Source organism: Scyliorhinus torazame, chromosome 7 (genome assembly GCF_047496885.1).
Source record: "Scyliorhinus torazame isolate Kashiwa2021f chromosome 7, sScyTor2.1, whole genome shotgun sequence".
In the NCBI taxonomy this organism is placed as follows: domain Eukaryota; kingdom Metazoa; phylum Chordata; class Chondrichthyes; order Carcharhiniformes; family Scyliorhinidae; genus Scyliorhinus; species Scyliorhinus torazame.
Window position 1 is genome coordinate 227,121,784 of NC_092713.1, and position 25,134 is coordinate 227,146,917.

General features: G+C 48.8%; 1 protein-coding gene across 6 annotated transcripts in view; it reads right to left on the reverse strand.

Moving 5' to 3' along the window:
* Window positions 1-25,134, reverse strand: part of ablim3 (actin binding LIM protein family, member 3) — a 514,512-nt gene that overhangs the window by 71,416 nt on the left and 417,962 nt on the right. For 3 of the 6 annotated variants that reach the window (XR_011948320.1, XR_011948319.1, XR_011948323.1), the window contains 3 exons: window positions 19,792-19,921; window positions 2,495-2,584; window positions 518-571 (listed from right to left, as the gene is read on the reverse strand). Coding sequence is in view for 1 of the 6 variants with exons in the window: in XM_072512118.1 (XP_072368219.1) it covers window positions 19,792-19,921 (130 nt within the window). In the remaining 5 variants the exon portion in view is untranslated. The remainder of the gene's footprint in view (window positions 1-517; window positions 572-2,494; window positions 2,585-19,791; window positions 19,922-25,134) is intronic. The other 3 variants (XR_011948322.1, XM_072512118.1, XR_011948321.1) reach the window with 2 other exon arrangements.

Sequence of the window (25,134 nt, forward strand, 5' to 3'; positions counted from 1 at the left end):
CTGCCAAGGCTCAATGTAAAGAGAACAAGGATCTACAATATGTGTTGTTATTCAGATGGGAAAAAACTCTAAGGAAGGCAGTCAAAGTTTACAATTTGTTTTGGTATTAGCACATTAATGTGAAAATCACCCTAATAAACTGCATTAATCGTAAGGATTATTCATCATTTTAATTGAAATTTATTGCATTTCAAAAATAGTTACGTGGTACAAATTGAATGATTGTAATAATGTGTAATATACAAATTAGATTTTCTACATTTTCTGAATTGTTCCCTTCAAAACCAAGGGAAAGGAACACTGGCTAGTTAAATAATTTATTTAAATTTTTAAAATTGTATAACCATGCTCACAACATCAATTCCAATTTGTTAGAAATGGATTTAAAATCTGAATTTACCTCACCAGCTTTTACTTAATTGGGTTTTACTGAACTAAGCCAAGGCAAGTTCTATTCTACATTTTTTAACATTGCAAACATTGAGAGTATTAAGTATAGGAGTCAAACAGATAGTACCATGTCGCTTATAGATTGGGGGCTTCCTGTAGATATTAGAGATTTCTCCACTTGCTAAAGAAAAAGAGAAAGCAAGGATGGTCATTGTTAATGCAATTTAACTTGCAAAATGATTGATACTAAAATAGTGAATCATATTGAAATAGTGTATTATTCTGAATTAACATTGACCAAGAAAGATGTACTTCAGTTCATTATAGGACCTTAACAGTGCACAAGCAATCTGCCAGGATATTTATCTTGGTACAGTGTCACAACTGTTTAATTGTAGCTTCAGGCTCCATGACTTAAAAACATTAATGAACCTGATATATTTCAACTTGGTTGACTGTTTACCCCATTTTGAACTGTGTTGACAGCCAAATTTCAACATTATTAACAAAATTAGTTGATTCATATTACTGGTTATGTTCTAAGATTAACATTTTAAGATGTTTATTATTGCAATTTGAATACAACATTCATTGAATATATATGCACTGCATACTTGAAATATGCCATGAAAATGGCCTTAAAAACAATTCAAGCAAACCCAATGAACACAGTAGCATGAGGTCATGATCTTTGGGGCTTTGCATTGCATTGTAGCATTGGTACATGTCTGACTGTGCAATCAGTTAACAAGAAAATTCCACTGAAATGAAAACCATCAGAAAGCCAGCATTCACAGCAATGATGGAAAGTATTAGCACTTCCATGGTATAAACAAAATGTTGAATGTTTGTTTGATAAGAGCAGCATACATAACCTACATAAAGTGGCTTACAAGTATGGTCATTAATGAACCTCATCCTATTCCATTATGGAGGCATGCACTATTGGTTGTGTATCACTATAGAACTAAAAGTAGGAAGATAGCAAGTTACTCCAATATAGTGACCCAGCTGCAGGCTACTTTAAATGTAGCCCATTTTCAAAAGTATGCAATTTGACAATACATTTGCAGATCACTTAATATTTTGGCTGCTTGTAAAACAATTTTCTTCTCTCACGAAATCAAACACCAACCCCTGACTGAAGGAATGGAATGGTGGCATGTTTTCAAGACTGCTGCCAATGCTATTTTTACTCTGGAAGATGAGTGTAAGGGGTATGCTATGTGCTCAGTTCATTTTCATGTAATCTGCCTTGTTCCTGTTCTCTGTCTTCCCAAATGCAAGCTGTGATTTACTGGTGCAAAACCATTTCATATGCTACTCTCGCACTATGCCAAAGTGCCAATAAAATACAGCTTCTTGTTGTGTTTTGAAATATTTTGATATAATGAATGAGATATACAGAAATGCAAAAGATGTCAACTGCCCAACATGTGTTAAGACATCATGAATGGCATTTAGGGCATGCATGGAGAACCTCTTACTCTGTGTTCTTTCAAGAGACTGCCTCGTATTGAACCTTAAGCATTTTCAACCAAGTTGTCACCAGTCGGGTGAAAATATCCACCTTAGCTCACTCTGGCCTATAATTGAGAATGTATTTATTCCTCAGTAACATCATAGTGCTCAAAGGGTTAAGTAATCGACAACCATGGGAATATTTTGTCAGGCACAGTTTGCAGAAAATAGATGTACATAAAAGCAGTTTTATTTTCGATTAAGAGCTCTACAGAAAAAGACAAGTACCAAATTGATAGCAGTGGAATGTGCTGTTTACAATCTTCCAATATGTACTCTTTATCCATGAGTTTCACTCAGTTTGGTTAAAGAATGCGATTCACTTTTGTGCCTCTCACTTCTTCTCATTCAATCTTTATTTAGAAACAAAATTTTAGAAATCAATTTGAAATTTTATATCAATATCAAAAGCTTGAGGCGTCTTTTCATTTTGCCTGGATAAACTACATGTTCCACTGCTCCAACTATTTTTGCTACACTATGGGCAGTTTCACACTTGAAAGTATTAGCTTAAGGTAAAATAGAAATGCCATTATTTGCACTAATGCATTCAAGCCATGCTGGTGAGTGCATAAGCTCCTACCTGGTATATGGAAATGTGTAGGTGTCTGGGCAGGGCTTGGCTTGAAGTCTAGTTGGGTATAATAAGGTGAACTCCGACCACTTTCAGTGCCTCCAAAGAATTGCAAAGAAAGCAGCAAAAACAAATAAATCAAAGGCAAAGGCTCTGAAGCAAAAATGAATGAGAAATCTCTTCAGGGTACCATGTCCTTCCAGCAAGGTACTTGCGCTGTCAAGGAAGTCACACCTCTTGCTTTTGCCAGTTCATAATGTGTTCTGGTTGAGCTGTCAAGGCAGTTGCACTTCCACTCAGGGAATGACAGTCACCAATTCCGATTCTTTAATTTGAGGACATTAATTTGATGTCAAAAGATCTGGAAATCTATCACAAGATTCTGACACTTGTTTGTTAATTCCAGAACATTTTAGATTCAATTCAATGGGGTGGGGGAATTCAGTTACCTGACCCCCACTCCACCACACCCACCTCCTCACTTACCACCCCATCCTACACCAGCAGGTTTTAGTGTAAATAGATGCCACTTTGTGACTTCCTTGCCAGAAAATATAATAAACTCCTGGCCACATTGTTTGCACCTTGTTATGTGAAGCACCGATACTAAAATTGAGGGTTTTCATTTGTATAAATTCTTGTTCCCACAATTTGCCTTCAGAAAGAGAGAATATATTTCCCAATTGCCTTTTACACCTTGTCACATCAAATGCAATTTTCTGTCAACCAGAAGCTACAATGACCTAAACTGCATTGCAATATTTGACGCTGTATCTTTGACAGTTGACCTGAAGTCCCACTGGACAGGTAAAAGCAGCTTTTCCTTCAGTCAAGAAATCTAGCATTTTCACAATTTTTAAAAATCATATTAGAATTGTTATGTGATAATTTATTTATAACTACGCATGTTTTTTACTCTAAGTTAAATAACTGTAACTCCTACAATGATAAATGTCAAATACAAATTAAATAACTTCCATATTTAATATCATTAAAAAAATTAAGAATATATTTTCCATTTAGCAAAATTACTTCGAGTAATAAGCAATCTAATTAAAAGATTTAATATTTTGCAGAGATTTTGTTTTCTTTTAGGATGAGGTTAACTATTTAATGATTCAGTCAGATTACACCTTTTGAAATTTTACACCGTGTAATCGAATTCCTGAAAGCTGCATACATTTTCAGCAGCTTCATCATAACCAAAGTTTACTTAAATATTTCTAAACTGTCCAAAAGAATGTTTGTAAAAAGTTTTTTTTTACAATTACTTTACAATTTCATGGGAAACAGATTCATCCTGTTCAGTAATAACAGGAGAAAAACTGGACTTAATAAATATAATGCACCTTGTTTCTGATCTCCGGTGTGCAGTGTGATTGGAGATTTTTTCAAATATTTGTTCATGGGACGGGGGCCAGCATTTATTACCCATCCCTAATTGCCCTTGCAGGGACAGTTAAGAATCAACCACATTGTTGTGGGTCTGGAGTCACATGAAGGCCAGGCCAGGTAAGAATGGCAGATTTCCTTCCCTAAAGGACATTTGTGAACCAGATGGGGTTTGGGGGCAATTCACCAACCAGGCACATCTTTGGATTGTAGGGGTGAGATCCACACAGACACAGGGAGAATGTGCAAATTCCACACGGACAGTGACCTGGGGCTGGGATCAAACCCTAGTCCTAGGCGCCGTGAGGCAGCATTGTGTCATCGTGCCCCCCAACCAGATGGGTTTTTACAACAATTGGCAATGGTTTCATGGTTATCATTAGACTTTTATTCCAGATTTCTATCGAATTCAAATTTCACCCTCTGGCTTGGTGGGATTTGAGCCTGGGTCCCCAGAGCATTGTCCTGGGATTCTGGTTTATGAGTCTAGTGACAATACCATTACGCCACCGCCTCTCCTGCATAGGAATGAAAAGTGATAGCTACAAATTGGAGATGACAGCAAAATGAAATCACAAAAAATCTGAAACGGCCTTTGGCAGGTATTTGAATTTTACTTTGTTTTCTCTTGAAATGTTTGCACCTTTTGAGCTACAGCTTGATGGATGGCATCAACGTCCCAATACCTCTCCCACTGGACATTATTTATACATGTGCCAGTGAGGGTGAACAAGCTATTGAGCCACAGAGGATGTTGCAGTCCAACAATGGACTATTCTACCCAGACAGCTATGCAGAAGCTGAAACCACTTGCTAGTGCCCCAACTGATATCAACTGACCGGGATGGAACGAGAAGAAAATCAGTGTCATAAGCTTGTACGATGGTATACTATGTTGCAAGATATTGCCGCAGCACGGTAGCACAGTGGGTAGCACTGTTGCTTCACAGCTCCAGGGTCCCAGATTCGATTCCCGGCTTGGGTCACTGTCTGTGCGGAGTCTACACGCTCTCCTCGTGTCTGCCTGGGTTTCCTCCGGGTGCTCCGGTTTCCTCCCACAAGTCCCGAAAGATGTGCTGTTAGGCAATTTGGACATTCTGAATTCTCCCTCTGTGTACCCGAACAGGCGCCGGGATGTGGCGACTAGGGGCTTTTCACATTGTAGTGTTATTGTAAGCCTCCTTGTGACAATAAAGATTATTATATTATTATTTTTGTCACCTGCTTCAGTATATTGCACTGGAGATTGTAGCATATTAGATTTGTAAATTAGTACATTGGTAAAATAGTGGATCCTCCTGAAGAAAATATTGAAAATCATTTTGCAATTATAATAAATGATAAATGATAAGTGATATGAGTTATTGTGGTTTTCATTAGATCTGCAACTATCATGGATCATAATTTAAGCAGTAGCCTTTAGGGGCTGGATTAGATGCTGAAGGCACGTTCCCTGCAGCCCAGGGTAAGTGTCGAGAGCATGGTCACTGCTGGTATTGCAGGACGCCCAATGTGGGAAGTGGAACTGTGAATACCATAGAACCACAGATAAGTTCAGGATTTTGACGGAGCAGGCCTGGCAGGCCTTGATGAGGAGTTGTGGGGGTGCATGTTAAACATAATGGGTGGGAGGGGGTGTAGATGTGGGGAGGCAACACTATTGGGGGGTCTGACTGGCACAGGGGGTGTATGTGTTTCATTGACCAGCAGCCTGTAAGGATAAACCTGCCGGACTACATTCTGGGCACAGGGCTCTCTCGCTGCCCATAAACCTGGAGGGGTGGCTGGATGAGGTACTTAATTGGCTTCAATTGGCAATGTAATAGCCTCAATTTGGTCAGGGATTCCAATCAAAGCCTTCTCTGTCACCTGTAAAATCACAGCGGCAAAAGGCAGGTCACCGGCAGTGGTGCAATGCCCTATTTTCTGGCTCCACCCACCTGTTTCCCCATCTGCAAGTGACCCATAAAACTACCAGTTCATGATATTTTCCACATTTCTATGTGATCCAGATAAAATCAATGCACTACTTTGCCTCTGTAAAATATGGTAATAAATACTGAGGTGCCATTGTGGTGAGGTATTAGGAAGAATTGTTATGAGAATTCCATTACTTACCTGACAGACATGATGAAAACAACAATATGGTCGTGAACATAAATAAACTGCCATTCAAAAAAATACAGGTAGATCAGTCTACTAAAAAAGTACCTTCACTGGTAAACACATAATAGAATCACACAGATAAAAATAAATTAAATGTGTACACTCTTCATTTATAACCCCCACGAGCTCAGCTCAATAAATTTAATTCACCACATTAAATTAAATGGTAATCCCACCAGTGCTGCTTTAGCATGTATGACCCACCATTATTTAATCTGAAATCAGTAATAAACACTTGAATAAACAATTCTTTAACAGACTACAATGTGTCGGTACAGCATAGCCAGAGGTATCTACCAGTGAAAACCAAAACTTAATCTGTAAAAGAAGGCCAATTTTGAAGGTTAGCCAAGAGATAAAATAGCAGTTTATAAGCTGTAATTACTGTGAAAGTGATGATGTTCTCCACTGTTACCATTTCAGAATCCTAGAACTTGACATGTACTTTTGTGAAAGAAATAATGGCACTTAAAAATTTTATACATGAGAAATGATGCACGGCCTGGAAAGAAAATTAATGCTCACATGCTTGAAAATGCAACATTTTTTAAATGTTAAGGTCGGTTAATAAATACCACAACAAAAAGTTCCTTTTGTTTTTTCCATGGGTTAAAACCTAAATGCATTAGAAAAACCAGGGTTAAGGCTAACTCTAAACTGCTTCTATATCCACTCGATTGCTGTAGATTATTGTTATTTTTATACATTTAAAGTACTCAGGGTGGGATTCTCTGATCCTGAGGCTAAGTGTTGAAGCCGTCGTAAATGCTGTCACGTTTCTCGACGGCGTCAACATGCCCTCAGGAGCAGCAATTCTGACCCCTACAGAAGGCCAGCAGGGCACTGGAGCGACGCACGCCGCTCCAGCTGCTGATGCCGGAGTCAGATGGGCGCTGCGGGTCTGCGCATGCGCAGTGGGACCGGCGGCAATGCGCAGTGAAACTGGCGCGATTGCGCGCATGCGCGGTGGCTCCCTTCTCCGCTCCGGCCCCGCGCAACATGGCGTAGGGCTACAGGGCCGGCATGGAACAAAAGAGGCCCCCAGCCCAAGAGGCCGGCACGCAGATCGGTAGGCCCCGATCGCGGGTCAGGCCACAGCGGAGACCACCCCTGGGGTCTGGGCTGAGAGAATACTGTCCCAATTCTTTTTTTCCCAATTAAGGGGCAATTTTAGCATGGCCAATCCACCTACCCAGCACATCTTTGCGTTGTGGGGGTAGGACCCACGCAGACATGGGGAGAATGTGCAAACTCCACACGGACAGTGATCTAGGGCTGGAATCAAACAACTGTACCACCGTGCCTCCTCGATTGCTATAGATTATTAATAAAATAAGGATTCAGGATGGATAGTGAAAATATTAACAATATCGCTAGGATTCCAGTGTACAGTTTTCCTGTGCCTTGCAATCATAAATAGTGAAATCACTGCTGTAATCCATTTCCAACATGCAACACCTTAACAATTGCTGTTATTAAAGTTACAGTGGAGTGTTTTGGGGTTTATGATTTGTTATATCAAAAATAGCTGTGTGTAGCTGAATATGATGAATATCAGAAGGCAAACCTTTCACCACCATTAATCACCTGAGGTTAAGTTTTGTATAAATTGAAATCACCGACACTAATCAAGCAAAACTTCAAATTATCTCAATATAGAACATAGAACATACAGTGCAGAAGGAGGTCATTCGGCCCATCGAGTCTGCATCGACCCACTTAAGCCCTCGCATCCACCCTATCCCCGTAACCCAATAAACCCTCCTAACCTTTTTGGTCACGGCCAATCCACCTAACCTGCACGCCTTTGGACTGTGGGAGGAAACCAGAGCACCCGGAGGAAACCTACGCAGACACAGGAGAACCTGCAGGTTCCACACAGACAGTGATCTAGCAGGGAATTGAACCTGGGACCCTGGCGCTGTGAGGCCACAGTGCTAGCCACTTGTGCTACCATGCTGCATTTCCCTCGAAATGTCTACATTTCCCTCGAAAGCTCTCTACACTGATTACTTAATTATTGCATGTTTGTCCTTGAAAATCTTAAGGCGTTTTCACCTTGAGACTGTACTAGATAAGCCATAGCTAAGCATGTATAAATTATGATCTAAGATATTACTGTGAAGAAATTAGGGAATTGTAATGGAGATTAGGGCGTTACTGCAATGCAATCAGGACTTAACCAGTGTTTGTACCATTGAAATAAAATCATGATCCCCATGAAACACAGACACTCAAATCAATGAAAGTTGTGATGGAGTTGAATAAAGCCAATAAAAAAAGCAAGCTCTGGGGTTCAATTCTAGAGGGACAGAATTTAAAAGAAGAGAAGTTATGGGAAATCTTGGTTAGACCATACGTTGAGTAAAGTGCATACTTTTGGGGCGGGATTCTCCCCTACCCGGCGGGGCGGGGGGGGGTCCTGGTGGGACGGAGTGGCGTGAACCACTCCGGTGTCGGGCTGCCCCGAAGGTGCGGAATCCGCAGTACCTTCAGGGGCTAGGCCCGCCCTGGAGTGGTTTGGGCCCCGCCGGCTGGCAGGAAAGGGGCTTGGCTCCACGCCAGCCGGGGCCGAAGGGACTCCGCCGGCCGGAGCGGGTCCGCGCATGCGCGGGAGCGTCAGCTGAAGTCATCCCTGCGCATGCGCACATGGAGTCACTTCCGCACCGGGAATGACGGATGACCACGGCTTCCGGTGCGGAAGGAACAGAGTGCCCCCATGGCACAGGCCTGCCCGCGGATCAGTGGGCCCTGACCGCGGGCCAGGCCATCGTGGGGGCACATTCCGGGGCCAGATTCCCCCGTGACCCCCCAATAACCCCGGAGGCTGCCCGCGCCGGCAGGTCCCGCCGGTGAGGGACCAACTCCAATTTACACTGGCGGGACTGGCTACAGGCGGGCGGGACTTCGGGCCATCGTGGGCCGGAGAATCCGGGTGGCCCCGGGGCCCATTGAGTCGCCCGGACCCCGTCATTCTCCGAGGCGGCGGTGCGACTCACGCCACGCCGGATTTTTGGGGTGGAAGAATTCTGAGGCCGGCGGGGGCAGTATTCACGCCGACCCCCAGCGATTCTCTGACCCGGCGGGGGGTTGGAGAATCCCGCCCCTGGTCTCCATATTATAAAAAGGATGTAGAGAAGTTGGAGAAGGTGCAAAAAAGATTCGTGAATCTGATACCAAAACTGTGAGGAAATACATATCAGGAAAGGCTGAGCAGGTTGAAACTCTTTTCCAAGAAAAATAGTGGGCGGGATTCTCTGGCCCTGAGGCTAAGTGTTGACGCCGTCATAAACGCCGTCGCGTTTCTCGACGGTGTCAACATGGCCTCAGGAGCAGCAATTGTGACCCCTACAGGGGGCCAGCAAGGCACTGGAGCGACGCATTAAAAATGTGGAACACATAAGTGATTGAGACAAACAGCATTAATGCATTTAAGGGACACTCGATAAGCACGTGTGGGAGAAAGGATTGGCAGGATGTGTAGTTAGGATTAGATGAAAATGGGTAGGAAGAGGCTTATGTAAAACATAAATATTGGAATAGACCAGTTAGGCAGAATGGGTAGATGTTTTGCTTTGTCTTCATCTGTATTTATTTACAGAGGAACAATCTTCAACCTAATAGATGGAATGGAACGTTATGAAAGAGATATATCAAAGATGATATGTTCTGTATCTCATGGAAAATCTGCTGTTCTTGTGTTTTAATTTGTCGCATTTCTTTATTCTACAACTATGTCTGGCATTCCAACTGAATGTCGCGATGAAGTGGGAAAGGATCATGTTAAGCATGTGCTATGCAACTAAAGCTGTTTTTATATTGAGGTTTTATGTTGAAGTTGGCTTCGAGGAGACATGCATTGATAAGCCTGGTGTTTCTCACTACTAAATCTGTCTGTCTTATGTTGGTGGTAGAATTATAGACAAAGTTTTTATGGACTACCAAGCTACAAGGCAGATTTGGAAATGTAGAGGCTGAGGGCCAGCTCATGAATCTGACCGTAGTAATTTTCACTGAAAATGTTGGCTTAAAGCTTGTGATGGATTAAACTTTGTAAAGTTTAATTTACATGTAATTAAATAAAAGTAAAACAAAATTTCAAGTAGACTTGAAAGGGCAAATGGCTTACACCTGCTCCTAATTCATATGCTCGCATGTATATACATCTGCAAAATTGTCTTGGCCATATTTAGAGCAGGAAGCTAGGTAAATTGAATGGCGTGGAATCATTTTTCAGCTTGTCATCTCCCTTTCAGGAATTAATGCGAGAGATCAATTTTCCCTCTGTAATTTCACCACCTCCACTTGATTACTTTTTTCCCCAGTTCTATGAAGACCAGCCATTATTCCTCAATCACTCTCCCAAAAAGCTTCCGAGGATAGATCAGCTGAAAATTTCAAACTGAGATTGCTATGTTTTTGTGAGAAACATAAACGTAAGCCTCGCTGGTGAATATTCAAATTTGGGGATGAACATGATGAGCAAAGTAAAGGATGCTTGAGGCAAGGATGATAAGGATGATCATAATACAATAGAATTTTGCATTCACTTTGCGGGTGAAAAACTTGGGCCTGATGTTTTAAGCTTAAATAAAGGCAATTACAAAGTATAAGGACAAAGTTAGCTATTTTTGTGGACCTTGAAAAACAGGTTAAAAGGTTACACAGCAGATAAGCAGTGGCAGACATTTAAGGGATATTTCAAAACTCTCAATAAAGATATATTCCATTGATAAAAATAAGACTGTCTGGGAAGGATACACCATCCAGGGCTAAATAAGGAAGTTAAGGATGTTATCAAATTGAAAGAAAACACTGAAATGCTACAAAGATTACTGGTAGGTCAGAAGAGTGGGAAGATCTTGGGAACCAGCAAAGGAGACTATAAAAAAGGATAACTTAGAATAGGAAAGGAAACTAGCAAGAAATATAAAAATGTACATAAGAGTTTCTACAAGTCTATGAAAAGGAAGAAAGTAGCTAAAGTAAGTGTTGGTCCCTTAGTGGATGAGATTGCAGAATTAATAATGGGAAACAGAGACTTTGAACAATTATTTTGTATCTGTCTTCAAGGTAGAAGACACAAAAAGCATTCCAAGAATAGAAGAAATGAAGGGACGAATAGGAGGTTTTAATTTAAAATAATCATTAGGTACTAGGTAAGCTGGTGGGACTAAGCACTGCTGAGGCTCCCCTGGAGCTGATGGCCTGCATCCTGGGATGTTAAAATAAGTGACTGCATTAGTAGCAAACTTCCAAAATTCCTTAAGTTCTGGAAAGGATGCAGTGGATTGGAAAACCCTTAAGAGTGACACCTCTATCAAGAAAGGAGGGAGATAGAAAGAAAGAAACTACATGCCAATTAGCCTAACATCTGTCACAAAAAGGTTGGAATCCATTACTAAGAAAATAGTTGCAAGAAAATCAAAATACAATCAAGTAAAGTTAACATAGTTTTATGAAAGAGAATAGGGCGCGATTCTCCACTCCCACGCTGAAGTGGCCACGCCGTCGTGAACGCCGTCGAGGTTCACGACAGCGCGGAACGGCCCCGATCCTGACCGATTCAGGGCCCGAAAAAGGGCTAGGATCGGGGCTGCGAGAACCTCGGTGGGGCGTTCCGCGAAGGCCGCGTCGTCACCGTGCGACGCCCGAATGACGCACCGCTGCATCACAACAGAGGACCCGGAGGAGAACTGAGGAGATGGCTGAGCCCCGAAGAGCCGCACCGAGGTTCCGGGATACGGACCTGGACACCCTGGTGGATGAGGTGGAGCGGAGAAGGGACACCCTCTGCCCAAGAAGCGCGGCAAGCGGGAGGTGGGCACTGCAGTCAGTGCTGTGGGGCAGACCCCCCGGACGGGGGAGCAGTGCCGCAAGAAGCTGCAAGACCTCACCCGGGCTGCCAGGGTAAGTGCCATGAGGGTGCCCCCAGGCCCCCCCCCCGGCACGGGGGGGGGAGTGGGGTTGGGGTGGGGGGGCGTTGGGAGTGTTGGGGGGGACTGGGGCATCAGGGGCGATGTTGGGGGGGTCAGGGGGTTTGGAGGGGTCACGGTGCCCAACTATCTACTCGACCCACATGAGCCCCGGGACCCCCCCTGGAGCGAAGCCATGGCGTGCTGTCTCCTGAACCAGCAACAATGTTGTCAATATCTGCATGCCCTGATGATACCCGCCTGATGGTGATGCTTTATCCAACCCCCCCACCCCCCCAGGACAAGACAGCGCACAACCAGCGTGAGCGCATAAGAACCGGAGGGGATTCTCCGGTCCTGCACACCCTAACCAATCACAAGCAGAGGGCCCTGGACCTCGCTGGGGGATCCGCCACCCGGGAGATCGCGCCATGCCAGGTCGGAGGCGCAGAAGCAAGTGAGATAACCCTGCATGTCCTCTCCACCCCCAACCCGTCATCGCCCCCCTCACACTCTGGCCACTGCACCCCAGATCCCATCCCCCCTCACACTCTGGCCACTGCACCCCAGATCCCATCCCCCCTCACACTGTGCACCCACCACCACCATACACCCGGGCCACCGTGTCTAATGAACCCCGAATCTGTTATGTTCCCCAGGGCCATCCGCCGAACCTTCAGGGACGTCTCGCCCAGGAAGCAGTGCAACGCCACCCACTGCAATGGCACCCAGGGACGCACGCCAGAGGTTGGCAGTTGGTCGGACAGGAGGGCAGACCTCACAGTCTGGGACACAGGACCGGGACGCTGACACCTCCGGGACAGACATTAGTTAGGGGCACAGGGTGGACAGTCATGCCGAAGCCCACATCATGGCCACACACCCGCTGGATCGAGCTGGAGGTCAAGACGACATGTCCCGCATGGAGCTTGCTCCTGGCCATGAGGGGGAACAATACACACCAGACGTCTTGACGGATGATGACCTCGAGCTTGCGGCACTGCTGTCTCCCACACCGTTCACCATCACAGAGACACTCACCTCGGTTGGGCATATAAGTGATGAGGCTCCCAGGTCACAGTCTGGTGCGCACCCCACAGCCGAGCCGGTACAGCAGGTGGTGTTTGGAGCATCCGAGGGGCTGGACGGTCGGAGGGCAGCCCAGGCCCAGCAACCAGCTGCCACCCAGACGGTTCCCGGGTTCCTGGATGTAATTGACCCACCCGGACAACCGATGCATGTGGACACCCAGGGACTGAATAACGGGATGAGGGCCATCTTCCAGGACCTGCACACGCAGCTGGAGGAGTCTATCCGCGTCCAGGAGCAGGGAGTGGTGCCGCTCATCGCAGCCACCCAGGCCGACACCGCACGGGTGGCGTCCGCGGTGGAGGCAATGGGTGAAGGGGTTTTGGCCATGGGTCAGGTTCTGCAAGGCGTTGGGCTTCACGTGCATGCGTCATCCATGGCCCAGGAGGGGGCTGCCCTCTCACAGGTAGCCATGCGCCAGAGCCAACACGACATTGCCGCTGCTCTCCGGGCCCTGGCTGAGTCTCACCATGCCATGGCCCGGTCCCAGCAAGCGATGGCTCAGTCCCAGCAGTCAGTCGCGGAGAGCATAGACCGCCTGGTACACAGGAGTGACGGTGCAAGTGGCAGTGTTCAGCGAATCCCACCCCCACAGTGCGTGAACCGTGCGGCCACCAACACGTCGCGTGCCCGCTGTCCCCGGCGATGCCGTCGCGCAGCCTCCTGGGCGTAACGAGCTGCCGGGCAGTGTCTGTGTCCTGCGCCCCTCCCCCACACTGATGCGCCACATCATCCTCATCCTTCGCATCCTCCTCTTCCCCATCCCCCTTGTTTGCGTTGGCTCCGGTGCCGCCGGGTCCTCCCTCCGGCTCCTCCACCAAGTCATCTCCCCTCTGCATGGCTATGTTGTGCATCGCACAGCAGACCACAACCATGCGACCGACCCTGTCGGGCCGGTACTGCAGGGCCCCTCCTGATCGGTCCAGGCACCTCAAGCGCATCTTCAGCAGCCCGAAACACCACTCCACCACACCCCTGGTTGCTGCATGTGCCTCGTTGCATAGGCTCTCCGCGTTGGTGTGAGGCCTCCGTATTGGCGTCAGCAGCCATGACCTCAATGGATAGGCCTTGTCGCCCAGCAGCCAGCCCCTCAGCCAGTGGGGGCATCCATCGAACATTGCGGGGATGAACGACTATGCCAGAATGTAGGCGTCATGCACACTGCCGGGGTACTTTGCACACACGTGCATGATCTTCATTTGGGGGTCGCACACCACCTGAATGTTCATGGAGTACGCGCCCTTCCTGCTCATGAACACGTCCCTGTTGTCTGCAGGTGGGTGCATGGGGACATGCACACCATCGATGACACCCTGGACCATCGGTATCCCGGCTACCTTGGGAAATCCATGTGCCCGTGCTTCCTGCTGTGCTCGGTCCTCGGGGAATTGAATGTACCTGTCCGCGATGGCGTACAAGGCGTCGGTGACGGCCCTGATGCACCTGTGGACCGATGCCTGTGAGATCCCCGATAGGTCCCCGCTCGGCGCCTGGAAGGAACCGGTAGCGTAAAAGTTTAGGGCCACCGTCACCTTGACGGAGACTGGTATAGCGTGTCCTCCTCCCATTCCACGTGGTGCGAGGTGCGCCACGAGCTGGCATATATGTGCGACCGTCTCCCTGCCGAACCGTAGTCTCCTCCTGCATGTGATGTCCGGTAGGGCCTCGAACGACATTGTGTCACGGTACACCCTCGGCCTTGCTGGACGCCTGTGGCGCCCTGGCACCACCATCAGTGGATCCTCATGCTCCACCTGCTCATCCTCCTCCTGCTCCCCCCCAAGCATTTCCTCTGCATTCCTCGCCGTCTGGCGGTCAATGTTCCCCTCGGCTTCCCCCTGTACATTCGGGTCCTGAGCGCCTGCGGCCTGCGTGTCGACGACGGGCCACTCCGCGGCCATCCCCTCTGCTGCACCGGCAACCGCTGCATCTGCAGCCACTGTGGGCCGTTCGACTCAACGCTGCCGGATGGCAAACTCCAGAACTGCGGCAGTAAACATCGCTGTCTGGTTGGCATACATGGTGACCTGCAGGAGGAAGGTGGGGGGCAGAGAAATGACATGTTACACGGAGGTACTTCCACACCTCGCCAGCCGGGCTGCATGGGATCCCTGTGTGCCCCGGTGGCCTGGTCACGCTGCAGATACGCAGCCAGCCTAACACCTGGTCACTGTCTGCGCCCAACGGTCACTTCACACCGTATTGCTCACCAATGTGCCACTCGCCTGTGCCCATCAGCCACACGCACCCTGCGGCCGTGTCCTCGTCACCGTCCTGCCATATCAGGCTGACATGTGGCATCCGTGGATGGACGATACCATCCACACTCTCCCTCACCCCCCCCATCACCTGCACACTCTCCCTCACCCCCCCCACCTGCACACTCTCCCTTACCCCCCCCACCTGCACACTCTCCCTCACCCCCCTCACCTGCACACTCTCCCTCACCCCCCTCCACCTGCACACTCTCCCTCACCCCCCTCCACCTGCACACTCTCCCCCGCACCCCCCCACCTGCACACTCTCCCGCACCCCCCCCACCTGCACACTCTCCCGCACCCCCCCCACCTGCACACTCTCCCTCACCCCCCCACTTGCACACTCTCCCGCAACCCCCCCCACCTGCAGACTCTCCCTCACCCCCCCTCCCACCTGCACACTCTCCCTCACCCCCCTCCCACCTGCACACTCTCCCTCACCACCCCCCCACCTGCACACTCTCCCCCACCCCCCCTCCCACCTGCACACTCTCCCATAACCCCCCCACCTGCACACTCTCCCGCACCCCCCCCACCTGCACACTCTCCCTCACCCCCCCCACCTGCACACTCTCCCGCACCCCCCCCCACCTGCACACTCTCCCTCACCCCCCCCACCTGCACATTCTCCCTCACCCCCCTCCCACCTGCACACTCTCCCGTACCCCCCCCCACCTGCACACTCTCCCTCACCCCCCCCACTTGCACACTCTCCCGCAACCCCCCCCCACCTGCACACTCTCCCTCACCCCCCCCACCTGCACACTCTCCCGCACCCCCCCTCCCACCTGCACATTCTCCCGCACCCCCCCCACCTGCACACTCTCCCTCAACCCCCCCACTTGCACACTCTCCCTCACCCCCCTCCCACCTGCACACTCTCCCGCACCCCCCCCCACCTGCACACTCTCCCTCACCCCCCCCACTTGCACACTCTCCCGCAACCCCCCCCCACCTGCACACTCTCCCTCACCCCCCTCCCACCTGCACACTCTCCCTCACCCCCCCCACCTGCACACTCTCCCGCACCCCCCCTCCCACCTGCACACTCTCCCGTACCACCCCACCTGCACACTCTCCCTCACCCCCCCCACCTGCACACTCTCCCGCACCCCCCCTCCCACCTGCACACTCTCCCGTACCACCCCACCTGCACACTCTCCCGCACCCCCCCCACCTGCACACTCTCCCGCACCCCCCCCACCTGCACACTCTCCCTCACCCCCCCCAACCTGCACACTTTCCCGCACCCCCCCCCCACCTGCACAGACTCCCTCACCCCCCCCACCTGCACATTCTCCCTCACCCCCCTCCCACCTGCACACTCTCCCGCACCCCCCCCACCTGCACACTCTCCCTCACCCCCCCCACTTGCACACTCTCCCGCAACCCCCCCACCTGCACACTCTCCCTCACCCCCCCCAACCTGCACACTTTCCCGCACCCCCCCCCCCACCTGCACAGACTCCCTCACCCCCCCCACCTGCACATTCTCCCTCACCCCCCTCCCACCTGCACACTCTCCCGCACCCCCCCCACCTGCACACTCTCCCTCACCCCCCCCACTTGCACACTCTCCCGCAACCCCTCCCACCTGCACACTCTCCCTCACCCCCCTCCCACCTGCACACTCTCCCTCACCCCCCCCCCACCTGCACACTCTCCCGCACCCCCCTCCCACCTGCACACTCTCCCTCACCCCCCCTCCCACCTGCACACTCTCCCGTACCCCCCCACCTGCACACTCTCCCGCACCCCCCCCACCTGCACACTCTCCCTCAACCCCCCCACCTGCACACTCTCCCGCACCCCCCCCGCCTGCACACTCTCCCTCACCCCCCCCACCTGCACATTCTCCCTCACCCCCCCCCACCTGCACACTCTCCCTCACCCCCCCCACCTGCACATTCTCCCTCACCCCCTCCCACCTGCACACTCTCCCGCACTCCCCCCACCTGCACACTCTCCCGCACCCCCACCACCTGCACACTCTCCCTCACCCCCCCACCTGCACACTCTCCCGCACCCCCCCCACCTGCACACTCTCCCTCACCCCCCCCACCTGCACATTCTCCCTCACCCCCCTCCCACCTGCACACTCTCCCGCACCCCCCCACCTGCACACTCTCCCTCACCCCTCCCACTTGCACACTCTCCCGCAACCCCCCCCACCTGCAGACTCTCCCTCACCCCCCCTCCCACCTGCACACTCTCCCTCACCCCCCTCCCACCTGCACACTCTCCCTCACCCCCCCCACCTGCACACTCTCCCGCACCCCCCCTCCCACCTGCACACTCTCCCGTACCCCCCCCACCTGCACACTCTCCCGCACCCCCCCCCCACCTGCACACTCTCCCTCAACCCCCCCACCTGCACACTCTCCCTCAACCCCCCCACCTGCACACTCTCCCGCACCCCCCCTACCTGCACACTCTCCCTCACCCCCCCCCCCCACCTGCACATTCTCCCTCACCCCCCTCCCACCTGCACACTCTCCCGCACCACCCCCTTCCACCTGCATACTGTCCCGCACCCCCCCCTTTGGCCGCAGCCTTCTCAGGGAAGCTGACCAGGTCTCCGGGCGCTGCGCTACAGTCAGCTCACCTCCTCCCTGCTCAGCGTCAGCCAGCACGACTGGCTGACGACTTTAAATAGCAGGTGTGAATGGCGACGGCGTAAACTGGGGTCACGCCGTCGGGACTTTGGCCCATCCGGGCCTGAGAATAGCAGGGGTGCCGGAGAATCGCTATTTTGGGTATCTCGGGCGATTCTCCGGTCTGCGGCCCGCGAAACCCGACCCTGCCGTTCCCGCCGCTTAGGAGAATCGCGGGAGGGCGTCGGACCGGCGTCGCGGGAAATTTTGGCAGCTCAGGCGATTCTCCCAACCGTGAGTGGAGAATCGCGCCCAATAGTGTTTGACAATTATTTGAGTTCTTTGAGAATGTAAGAATGTGAGGGTGGATAAAGGGGAACTCGTAGATGTAATGTATTTGGATTTCCAAAAGGCAGTGACACATAAGGAGTTACTACACAAAATAATAATTAATAGTGTTGGGGGTAACGTATTAGCTTGGACAGAGGATTGCCTAACAGGAAAGAATAATTGGTCCATTTTATGGTTGGCAAACTGTAACTAAAGGGAGACACAAGGGTCTTAACTATTTACAATCTATATTAATGACTTAGATGAAGGTATCAAGTGTTTAGTAGCCAAATGTGTTGACAGTACAAAGATAGGTAGGAAAGCAAAGTATGTGGAGAACACAAGGCCAAAATTGTACCTTTCCATTCAATGGGTTCTAAGGCAGGCAGAGCAAGCTTGAGGGGCCAAATGGTCAACTCCTTGCCTTCTGTTGTTATAACTTCCCATGGCGATTGGGAACTTATCCAAAATAGAATTTCTGATTAGGAGCCCTGAGAATAATTGTAGTTCCAATAATGCTGAGATGAGTTATCACTGCAAGAGTTAAGACTCAGTACTGACCCTGAGACTTTGCTGGTATATATGGAACAGCTATTCTCCAAATCCTTGCTGGGCCACTGGGGGTCATCCCAATGTCCATTTTAAATACGTTTATATTTAGTTGGGGATTTCCTGCCATGGAGGAAATAAATTGTTTATGCAAAGGCTCTTTGGTCACTTATTAGAATATTTATGTGATCAAATCAGCATTTTGTGCAGAACTGTAGGTGGAGATGACAGTAAACCCTAATGTTAGCTCCACGCACATTTTAAATGAATATTTGAACTTAACAAAGTATGAAACAACGCAGACTGTTTCCAGTCGTGTCAGTTTCTATGTATTATTATCGACTGCACAGGCACACTGAAACTGGAATGAAAGAGAAACAATGCTGACATCAACATGCCTGACTGTTAACGGTTTAATTTCTTGTTTGCAAGCAAGAAAATGGACAAGCTCGAGGTTTTATGAAATGACGATGAAATTAGTTGCTCTTTCTTTGAGTATTTTTCAGTGCAGCCACTTCCTTCTTTGAAAGAAGACACAATTCATTTTGCATGGAAAAATTTGTATTAGTTGAGCTATTCATAGTTAACGTTCAGTACAATGTTGCATATTTGAACGCAACCAATTTATTCGCTTCGCTGAATATAAATTCAGGCAGTGCAAATATTAGTTATCTGCCCACACAAATAATCATCAAAACATTGACCAGAATTAAATCTTTCTCTTCCAGTCTACATATTTCAAGTATGTCTTTCTCATAAGGCTGAAACTAAGTGCTTCTCATTTCCTGTTTTGTGAGATGCTTAAAAACTATACACGTGTAGATATCTGGATAGATGTCACTCTCCCACTATTCAGTTGTGGCATTACAGTGTACAGTTCAATCAAGTGACAGTTAATATAGAAATGTTTCTTTTGTTGAGTTTTATTTCCTTTAAAAATTAAGATATTGCAGATTGCTACATTCAAAAAGTTATTTACTAGGTAAACCTTTTGGTGCAGGAACAGTCATTACCTGGTCTGTGGTAATGTTGCGGCGATCGAGGCATTGTGGGAGACATCCCCTGTCGACTGTACATGGGAGAGTCAATGTATCCAGGACTGGAAGATCTCCGCTGTCTTAAATCAATCCCATCATACATGTCCTACCATAAGACAGCATGAACATCTTTAGCATGCAGTGCCTGTGATTTGGTCCTTTAGTCTAAATCAAGTTTTCAGTGAAGCATTTTTGCTAACAGTAAACACAACAATTAAGAAAAAGGATATTAGATTCTGCAAAGAATGGTCGAAAAAAGATGCTCAGAAATGAATTTTGCCCATATTATGTAGCAGTTAAGTAAGGCACAGTGAGCAGATCACGTGACAAGTGGCACGGCTACTATTTGATGCAGAGCCTTTGATCTGTAAAATTTATCAAGGATTTTGAAGAGAAATGTAAAAATCACCTGAAGATTTGCAACTTTTTAATTGTAGAGCACAATGCTACTCATTCCCTATGTCGAACTGTGGAGGTGAATGTATGGATGTACAACATACTATAATATCATTGATAAGTTTTATTATACTGAATTATAAAGATAACAGAAACATTCTTTGCCAAGTCTCACACTCTGTTCTGATGTTTAACGTAGAATAGTTTGCAGGAAAACTATTTTGCATTACAACCTTATTGTAACAGACATGATGGCTAGGATTTTCCAGCCCTGCCTGCTGCCAGGGTATTCCGGTCTCGCTGAAAAGCAGTGGATATTTGGCTGGCCCGCTGCATCTCCTGGGGCATCTCCTGCATCAGAGGGACCAGAAAACCATTGCCAATATTGCAAGTCATTTGTTAAGATAAAGGTTTTCTAGTCTCAGGAGATTTGTTGTTCAAGTCCCTGTGCAGTGCATGCTCTGCAATTTAAAGATCCGACTGTATCACAGTATTATATTTGAACTTGGTAATGTGCATAGTAGGATAGTCCCAATTGAACAGAATCATAGAATCATAGAATTTACAGTGCAGAAGGAGGCCATTCGGCCCATCGAGTCTGCACTGGCTCTTAGAAAGAGCACCCTGCCCAAGCCCACACCTCCACCCTATCCCCATTACCCAGTAACCCCACCTATCCCCATTACCCAGTAACCCCACCCAACACTAAGGGCAATTTTGGACACTAAGGACAATTTAGCATGGCCAATCCACCTAACCCGCACATCTTTGGACTGTGGGAGGAAACCGGAGCACCCAGAGGAAACCCACGCACACACGGGGAGAACGTGCAGACTCCGCACAGACAGTGACCCAAGCCGGGAATCAAACCTGGGGCCCTGGAGCAATTGTGCTAACCACTATGCTACCGTGCTGCCCCTATTTGTTTTGATTACATGGATTGATTATGTGAGGGTGTCCATCCGGGATTCCTGAGTTATTTTATCTGCTGGCGGCCTAAAGGTGTCATAGAATCTTAGAATTCCTACAGTGTAGAAGGAGGCCATTCGGCCCATCAAATCTACACTGTCCCTCTGAAAGGACACCCTACCTAGTCCCACTCCTCCCCACTATCCCTGTAACTCCATAACCTCACCTAGCCTACAGCTCCTTCGATGCCATGGGGCAATTTGGCATGGTCAATCCACCTAACCTGCACTTTGGACTGTGGGAGGAAACTGGAGCACCCAGAGGAAACCCATGCAGACACGAGGAGAATGTGCAAACTCCACACAGACAGTCGCCCATGGTCGGATTCGAACCTGGGTCCCTGGGGCTGTGAGGCATCCGTGCTAACCACTGTGCCAGTGAGGAGGCTGAGGGGAGATTTGATTGCGATATTCCAAATTGTGAGGGTCCTGGATAGAGTGGATGGGAAGGGCCTATTTACTTTAACAGAGAGGTCAGTGACTCAGGGGCACAGATTTAAAGTGATTGGGAGAAGCACTAAAGGAAGATGAGGAAAAATATGTTCACCCAGAGGATTGTGGGGATCTGGAACTCTCTGTCTGAAATGGTAGTAGAGACAGAAACCCTCAACTCATTTAAATTGTGTGTGGGTGTGCACCTCGAGTGCACAATCTTTGGGGCTACAGACCAAATTCTGGAAAATGGGATTAGACTGGTTTTTGGCTGGCACACACATGATGGGCCAAGTGGCCTCTTTCTGCGCCTTTAACTTTCTGTGTTTCTATGAAGTAAACCAATTCTTGACTTGGCGCCTAATACCCTAAAAGAATATCCATTTTGGCCACCTGCAGATATTTATGTTTCGGTTAATCAGAGAGATCAATTCAGTGTTTAAATTTAATATACTGGACCACAAAGAGCCATCTTAGCTATTATGTGGCATACCTAATATTCTCATAAAATGAAACAGAATTAGCACTCACTTCAGATATGTTTTACTGACAAATATTTGCAGGATTCACTGTATTGCTACTTTGATTGCAAGTTCAAAGGCAAACATGTATTTACACAGAAAACAAGGGTGATGATAAAATTTTCTTAGTATAATAATGTAGCATAAGTTTGATAATGAAGTAAAAATTGTAGGTACAATTTATAAGTTGTTTGGATGGAGAGACCAGAAGACCATTAGATCTAGGAGCCGAAGTAGGCCATTCAGCCCACTGTGTCCGCTCTGCCTTTCAATGAGATCATGACTGTTCTGAGAAAGTAATCCTCAATTCCACTTTCCCGCCTTATCCCCAGAACCCTTGATTCCCTTACTGATTAAGAATCGGTCTATCTCAGGCTTGAACAGACTTAACGACCCAGCCTCCAAAGCTGCCTGCGATAAAGAATTCAACAGATTCATTACCCTCTGAGAGACAAAATTCCTCCTCATCTCTGTCTTAAATGGGCAACCCTTACACTGAGATTATGCCCTCTGATTCTAGATTCTGCCACAGGGGGAAACAACCTCTCTGTACTTACCCTGTCAAGCCCACTGAGAATCCAATATGTCTCAATAAGGTTGCCCTCATTCTTCTAAACTCCAATGAATACAGGCCCAAACTACTCAACCTCTACTCATAAAACCAATCCCTCCATACCCGGGATCAACCAAGTGAACCTTCTTTGGACTGCCTCCAATGTCAGTATATCTTTCGGCATTCAGTAGTGGTCTCCACGAACGGGGACTAGACCGAATGTCACTCATGGGGAACTCCCAGGGTATCGGAGGCCCCAAGGTGCATGCCCTTTGGACAGGGTGGTACCCTGGCACTGCTGGTGCTACCTGGGCACCCTGGCAGGCCAGCCTGACACCCTGTCGGTGAAAGCCTGGCACCCTGGCAATCCTACCTGGGTGCCAGCCTTCCACAAAAGTTCAATAAGCCCCAAAATGAACAAAGTTGAGTTGCGTTTTGACGTGCATGTACCTCAGTCATGACTTTTACTTTTGAGGGTAATTTGTGCCTTGGTCTCTAAAGGAGAGCTGGGAAGCATGAAAGAGATCCCAATCAAGTTAACAATTAAGAACAAAAGCCAAGCAAGATGCTTAAAGACTAGGCCAGTGCTTCATGCCATCAGGCCCAAAGCCAAGGCAGAATTAGAGAGGCTGTTCAAGATGGGGGCCCTCAAACCTGTTAATGTAAGTGATTGGACCATGCTGATTGTACCCGTGATGAAGAAAGATGGTTTGGTACGAATATGAGGTGAATTTAAAGTCACTATCAATCCTGTACTGCATTGGCTGGAGGCCAGCAGTTCAGTAAAGTTGACCTTAGTCAAACATATCTCCGGTAAATGTAGGTCTAGATTCACAACATTATTTGACAAATCATGACACATAAAGGGCTGTTCAGATCTAAAAGGCTTCCATTTGGCATCATTTCCCACATGTGCGTTATTCCAACATGCCATGGATCAAATTCCGAGTGGACGAGAAGGAGTCCAGTGCTACCTGGACAATATCTTAAGTTACTGGAAAGAATGAAAAAGAGCATCTTCAAAATTTCAATGCTATACCCCAGAGGCTAGAAGATTGTAGGCTACAAGTACAGAAGGATAAATGTGAATTCTTCAAATCTTCTATTGAATACCAGGTCGGCCTCCAGTGTTCTCTCCTCCCGGACGATGCCCGTAGAACCCTAGGGGTCTCCATGTGAAGGAGAGGCAGTGGAGTGTGCTCCAGAGGCCTGTGCATCACCTGGCTCTGCCGGGCATTGCCCTGTCGTCTGCACCATGGTGTTGATGCCCTCGGCAATGCTCCTCAGTGACTGGGCCACCTCTGCAGTGCCCCTGTAATGTCCACCTGCATCTGGAACACCTTCGCTCAGCGATTGGGACATGATGTCGAGGTCCTCAGCCATGGTCGCTGCTCACCGAGCCACACCTTGGACACCACCACTCATGACACTGACGTCGTGCTCCAGGCTTTCCACTGTGGTGCCACCCAGGCAGTGTTGGACCTGGTGCCATGCATTGCTGGCACTGTCTCCTGAGGCCATAGCCTTTGGGACTCCTCCAATCGGCTATGCATGCACTGGCGTGTCGCTATCATCCCCTCCTGAATCTCATGGCCATGCTCTAGCGTCTGCATCAACTCTGGGAAAACCTTGCCCAGAGGTTTGGCATCTGACTGGGACCCAGCTGATCTTGGGATCCAGCAGACCTCCAACTGCTTACTCCCTTGGATTTATCCTGCCTCCACCTAATGTGCATCAGCAATTGTATGGTGCTAACCAGATTGTGCCCCAGAAGCCTGTCCACTAATGTTGCCCACCGAGTTGTATGTTTCTGCGCTGGTGGAAGGTGTGGTGATAGCGATGATACATCAAAGGCGGTGTTCTGTTGGGTGGCGGGGAGTGGGGTTGACCCCAGATGGCCCGGCCCCATCTGGGGGAGATCCTGTTTCATGGACATGTGATCAGTGAGAGGGGAGGCTAATTTTTCTGACATGAACAACTCACTTGAGACAGGTCATCTGGGTGAAGGGGCAGTGGATTCTCATCTCTGAGATGAGGCCAGCCTCGCTGTCAGTGACTGCTCTCTCCTTAGCTAACCCAGGGCCCATTCCTCATAAGTGGAGGACTCCGGTGTCCGGTACCCCCCTGCCCTTTTCCACCTGTTATGAGTCAACCTCTCCTGCGGGGATAGAGAGGGGGCATTGTGAGCCACACGCTTGATCGTCAGGGGGGTTTTATGGCAGGTGGCATGTGGGGCACCACTCCTGGGAATGAAGGGGTTGAGCTGGTGAATGTCAGGATGTGCTGGGGTACAAGCACGGTGATATGCTGTCGGGGTGAGGGGGGGTCGAGGTGCCAGCCTCCAATTTGTTGGCAGAGGCTGTGGTGCTAGAGGTCAGGGGGTTGGCAGGCGGGACTGATGCCAGGGAGCTGGTGTTAACTTACCTTTGTGGCCCGGTGGAGGTGGTTT